This window comes from Centruroides sculpturatus, unplaced genomic scaffold (assembly GCF_000671375.1).
Source record: "Centruroides sculpturatus isolate CEXI.00-Female unplaced genomic scaffold, Cexi_2.0 scaffold294, whole genome shotgun sequence".
NCBI lineage: Eukaryota > Metazoa > Arthropoda > Arachnida > Scorpiones > Buthidae > Centruroides > Centruroides sculpturatus.
In genome coordinates, this window is record NW_019384468.1 from 630,977 (window position 1) to 637,507 (window position 6,531).

Below are 6,531 nucleotides of genomic sequence, written 5' to 3' on the forward strand. Positions count from 1 at the left end.
AAATTTAAGGATTTACCAAAAGGTTGTGTGGTTATTATTAGGGTGTGATTGATATATAATATTAATTACAAGATTAGGGAAAGTCCCGCATATTCTTAATTGGTTTAATTAAAAAATCTGGAGATTGATAATGATATTTTGTGGGCAAACTATTAATTTTATAAATGACTCATAATTGAATCAGACCTGTGAATCATACACAATGGAAATCCCTACAGCAAGAAGGAGTTAAACGAAAATTAAAAAAGAATATTTATCTATGATTTATTACATTGATACCGATTTCAAGGGTACAAGTAGCAGGATGCGTATAGAATGCCGCAGCAAGTTCAAATTAGAAGTTTTCAACAGATGAGTGTGAACGTGTTTATAATCGTTAATTTCACTGTGAAATGCTGTAGTTACTTTAAGTACACTGTACAGAATGCCTCAAAAGCAACAACGAAGTGCATATTAATCCAGTTTGAACGAGGCCACGTGAGGATAGATTTTTATTTCGTGAGAGCGTGGAAGGAATGGGTAGAGACGTCCCCACCGTGTTCAACCGTTGTCAGCAATGGTGTAGAAGATACTTCTACCAGAAACCGGGCTTCCTGGATATTGGAGGGAGAAAAGTTTGAGACATACGCAAGCTGCCACCGAGGAAATTCGGCCAGCAGTGACACCGGGTGCCACTGCTGCACGAGAACTGTTCAAAACAGTCTACTGAAGAGTGACCGTTGTTCAATACGTCTTATGATTTGTTTACCGCTCACTATCAGTGATGCATCATCATCTTATGGGCAAAAAGTACAATTGCTTGGGGCTTCACCAACAGTGGATCCCGAGCCAATCTTTTATGAGAAAATATTTCTCCAAAAAATTTTTCCAAAGAAAAATGCATGATGTCAAGACTGTACAGTACATGGGGCCCCTAATCCAAATTCTCATGGGCTCCATGCAACTGTAATGTAAAGTATTATTAATATTTTCATTCTAGAAATTCCGTGTACGCCATCACGGCTTATACAAAAGAAAATAGTGTAGATTTTTCTTATACAATATTTTAATTTTTGTTTATTGTATTTAAAATTTATTACGTAATTTCTATTCAATTAAAATTTAATTATTAAATAAAATATTTTATATTAAGTAATTCTATTAATTAATAATCTAACGAAGCAATATTTGAGAGAAATTACTTACTTAATTAATTAACTTTGTGTGTGCAAAACGTAATAACATGATTATTAATTTGTTTTCTATTGCCTAAAATATTTAATTAATAATTAATAAAACTGAATAATAAATTATTATAATAGGTTTTAACACGATTTTTTTTAGTGCTTGATTCTGCAGGAAAAGCATCAGGGATTTTTAGTGGAAAAACATGGTTACACGGAGATTACGATCAATGCTTAAATATTAAAGTTGGAGATAATAAAAAAAGGAATTCTAATCGAAAAATACACACAATTTATGGAAAATTTTGTGTTGTAAATTTCGGATTTAATTCATATAAATTTAAGGATTTACCAAAAGATGCTCACAATAGAAAAATTCTTCGATTATTCGAAAATGTTATAGTAAGTATCTATATCATAATGTTACATTATACAGACATATTATTATATATATATATATATATATATTCATATTATAGAAACCGTATCCAATAAATCAACTATATGAACTCCTTAGTTATAAAAAGCCAGCATTTCGTTTGGATTTATGCATTCCAAGTACATGCAGTCGAGAAGATTTAGAAAATATGTTACAATGGGGTAAGTTATAATAATACATTAAACACTATTACATAATTCTTTGACTTGTATGAATTTTCTACTTATACTAATGATATTTTATACGAATATATGAATATAAGTATTAAAAGACGAGAAACATTTTCATATTTGCCATCATAAATGAATATGAGAAACGAAAATTCAGCATTGATATCTATTTAATATAGTTGTGTTGTTATATAATATATTCACTGATATGGTTGTATGATATCAATGTACTGTGGACTGGATTAATAATACGTGTGATTTACTATTGTAGCATTCGAAGATCCTTATTTAGCGAAAGTAAGATTTTGCAAAGTAAAAGACGAGAAGATTACACTTTCTACAGCTCAAATAATTTGCATGTAAGTTCTTTAAATGATTTATTTTTATAAAAAAAAATTATAATACAAAACACTATTTTATAGCATTTATTTATTATAAATTTTATGAAAATAAATGGATAATTAATGATGTAGAATTAGTGATAAAGTATTTACAATTCAATTTTACATTANTGGGTTTTATAACAAATTATAAATGCTAATAACGAGTAAAATCTTCATTAAGCTCGACCACACTCGAGATATGACGCACGACTTCACTTTATCTCTCCACCCCGTCGACCTTCAGCTACTAAAATTTAATAGAATAAATCACCATAATAAACAAACCACCACGCATAATTTCAGAAATTTTTGACAAAAAGTACGGGAGTTATTAAGATTCAAAGACGGTGAACAAAATCGTGCTCTCCACACACTAACATCCATACATACAAAAAATTCCTCGATATTTTTTGCATTTCACGACGTTTCAAAGTTTAAAAACGTAAAAAGCTTGGGGGTCATTTTCTGATCGATCGCCTCATGCCCCCTGTTATACATAACATAGCCGGGAAAGTAAAAAATGCATGTATAATTTATATTTTAGATGTTAACATTGTTTAATGCTTACGTAAGACAGGTTTACACGGAAAGATCAAGTAAAAGACAAGGACATTTATTTGTTAGGATGTTATCTGTAAATTGATGTCATTATATTATATGTTTTCCTGTCACGATTTCCTTTTTTTAAAATTATATTCTTATCGATAAATGTGTTCAGTATCATTACTTTCAATCAGAAAAGTAATTAATCTTTATAAATGTTAACAAGTTTTTACAATAAGATTATATATTGAACCTATATTAATCTGTATAAAGTGTTTTTTAAATTAAATATAATATTAAAATTATATCCCGATAATTTGTAACTTGTAACACGTAAATAGGAGCCATTTTCCACCTTATCAAATCGCCCACGTGTCGCGTTGCTTTATGAAAAAGTAATAATAATAATAATTGTGGTAAAAAAATGCCCACACAGAAAAATTTTCTTATTCACAGTATATTATAAAGTAATAACAAGCAATTATTTATTTGTCCTCATCATAATGCCGAGCTGCAATTTTTAATCATATTTTTAATTTATTTCATTTAAAATATATGCTCTCCACCTTAAACTAGTAGCGTATTGCCCCTGTACATTATAATTTTCTTTCAACTACAGAGTCATGCTGGTTATCTAACTTATTCCTTTCAGGGATGAGGTTTTGAATTGAAATAATGTGACTTTCGGTTTGTGCAGAAGATTCTATATAGTTAATCGGGGCTTTCCGCCTCTTCGGTTTCCACATCTGGTTTCAACTTTCATCCACATAACTGCATTCTCGGAATTAAGGAATGATAGACAGACAGACAACAGTGGGAATTTATAGATCGGTGTTAGATGAAAGTGGAGACTAAATATAGAAATCATAGAAGTAGGAGTCCCCGATTAACTATATATCAACTTCCGGTCTAAACCGGAAGTCATATAACTTTTTAAGTTAAAAGCTGATTATAAATTGCAGCTCCGCATTGTGGCGATGTCACAATAATATACCAATAGGTTAGAAAAAAAGCACAAAAGTCATGATTACTTATGAAAATTTTTATATGTAGTATATATATTATTTATTATAAAATAGCAAAAAGCTTAATTTTGATGCTAAAGATGGGTTTTATAACAAATTATAAATGCTAATAACGAGTAAAATCTTCATTAAGCTCGACCACACTCGAGATATGACGCACGACTTCACTTTATCTCTCCACCCCGTCGACCTTCAGCTACTAAAATTTAATAGAATAAATCACCATAATAAACAAACCACCACGCATAATTTCAGAAATTTTTGACAAAAAGTACGGGAGTTATTAAGATTCAAAGACGGTGAACAAAATCGTGCTCTCCACACACTAACATCCATACATACAAAAAATTCCTAGATATTTTTTGCATTTCACGACGTTTCAAAGTTTAAAAACGTAAAAAGCTTGGGGGTCATTTTCTGATCGATCGCCTCATGCCCCCTGTTATACATAACATAGCCGGGAAAGTAAAAAATGCATGTATAATTTATATTTTAGATGTTAACATTGTTTAATGCTTACGTAAGACAGGTTTACACGGAAAGATCAAGTAAAAGACAAGGACATTTATTTGTTAGGATGTTATCTGTAAATTGATGTCATTATATTATATGTTTTCCTGTCACGATTTCCTTTTTTTAAAATTATATTCTTATCGATAAATGTGTTCAGTATCATTACTTTCAATCAGAAAAGTAATTAATCTTTATAAATGTTAACAAGTTTTTACAATAAGATTATATATTGAACCTATATTAATCTGTATAAAGTGTTTTTTAAATTAAATATAATATTAAAATTATATCCCGATAGTTTTTCTTCATATTTTGAATTAAAATTCTAAAAGTTCGATTTTACTTAAGGTATAGTTCGATCAATGGTCCTTAATAATAGTCAATGCATATTGAATCGCTTCTACAAATATACGTAAAATAGTGTTTAAATAATAAAATATATTTTAAAATAATTTTATAAAATTAGCAGTTCAACATTTAATTATAAAACATGTCAAAAGTATTGTGTCACAATTAATTACTTCACGTAGTATGGATAATGTCATCAAGGTCAACTTCATTCATACATTTCTCATTCAAAGGGTGACATAATATATATAAACTACGTTATAACTTAAGATTTAAAATGTATTTATTAATAATAAATTATAAAATACATAATTAATTTTATTAAATACAGGAATGAATCATCGAGGAGGGTTTGAGAGACACTCTCTTCTACATCCAACACTAAAACCATTGTTATAGTTCAAGTATAGATATATACTTGCATTTTTTAGTCACTAAGTGGGCATTATTTTTCATACATATGTTCGACCGGCCCTACAATAAAGGTGAGGAGTGCCCCAAGTATCGGAGACATACTACCTTGAAAATATGGTCTGAATTTGATTCTAGAACAGTACGCTGACTTTTTAACCGTCTCGGCCAAGATTGTTATCATTTATAGCAAGATTGTAACGGTTGAGTCATCACAGAACTCTGTTAATGACTCAATTGTTAATGATTCAATTGATCTCATTTTCATTTAATTTCTTTTAAATAAATTAAACGAGATAGTATGAAGGACAGTTCGAATATGTGAGCACAACTTTTAAAATATATTTCATCTGGATTGTAGAAGACCCCTCCATACAACTTTCGATTTATCAACCCATTTTTTATAACTGTTATAAAATTTCTATTTTTATCGTATGGAATGCCGCATATAATATGCTGTAGGTTTAGTTTACGGTTAAAAACTATTAATTATAAGAACGTTATTTCAACTTGAGACATTGCTCTTATGGAATTAGAACGGCTCTTTTTACGACGGGTTTTCAGAAAGATTTAAATCTTATAAAAGCCAGCATAATTTAGTTTGAATTCTAAGATAAAAATCGAAATTTTACATTAAAAAAAATCAGAATATAGTATTTATAATTATAATTATGTTTGTAAGTGACGAGGGATCAGAACGTGGAATTACCTTTCATCCGGTTGCAGTTACTCACTTGTTGAGCAATGCCACAAACCACAAATAAAACGATCGTTTTATAAGAACTTTTTGCATGATTTATCTCATTCCAGTCTTTCATTTTCGATCAATGCAAAGGAAATTTTGCTCCGGAAACATGTTTCTAAAATTAATCCCATTTTTCTACTTTTCAATTTTAATGGCACTCGTAAGAAATTGTGTAACTGAAGATATATTTTCTGAGAATCGAACTGAAATTTCAAAAACTGATCAAATTATCCGGGTAATAGATAAAATAGAAAATAGTTTCGAAAATTTAGCAAAATATATCTCTCAATTCAGTCTCCATTACATGTTGGAGATATCTGAAAAAATAAATGTGTCTTCCTCCTGTATGAAAACTGGTATGAGATTCTTAGCAGATTTAAGGCAATTTCGGGGGTGGACTTTTGGTTGTAAGTATTTTTTTTTTTAATAAAATTCTATAGTAAATTAATTGATAATATAAATCTTAAATGTCTTTACATTGATATTTGTAATGAAGGAAATTTTAGAGTTGATGTATCGAGTTCTTTCTTCCTTTATAAAATTAAAGGCAAATCAGTAAATCTACTATGATAAATTAAAAAATTAGAGCGTTTATTTATTAATATAATTCCAATAAAAGTATATCGATTTTAATTATAATTATTTATAAACTTTTTAAAAAATAAAATTGATTTAAATTAGTGATGTAACGAATATTCGGTTACTATTCGGTATTCGGCCTATTCGGCCTATTTTTCGCTATTCGGCCGAATACCGAATATTTAATCACTATTCGGCCGAATACCGAATAC

The 6,531-nt window shown here is 29.2% G+C and overlaps 1 protein-coding gene across 1 annotated transcript in view; it reads left to right on the forward strand.

Annotated features, from left to right (window-relative positions):
- Positions 1 to 515: 515 nt before the first annotated feature.
- LOC111621083 (nose resistant to fluoxetine protein 6-like) overlaps positions 516 to 6,531 on the forward strand; it is a 20,498-nt gene continuing 14,482 nt past the window's right edge. The window contains exons 1-4 of the mRNA XM_023363142.1: positions 516 to 614; positions 1,302 to 1,565; positions 1,643 to 1,763; positions 2,044 to 2,131. Coding sequence (XP_023218910.1) covers positions 516 to 614; positions 1,302 to 1,565; positions 1,643 to 1,763; positions 2,044 to 2,131 — 572 coding nt within the window. The remainder of the gene's footprint in view (positions 615 to 1,301; positions 1,566 to 1,642; positions 1,764 to 2,043; positions 2,132 to 6,531) is intronic.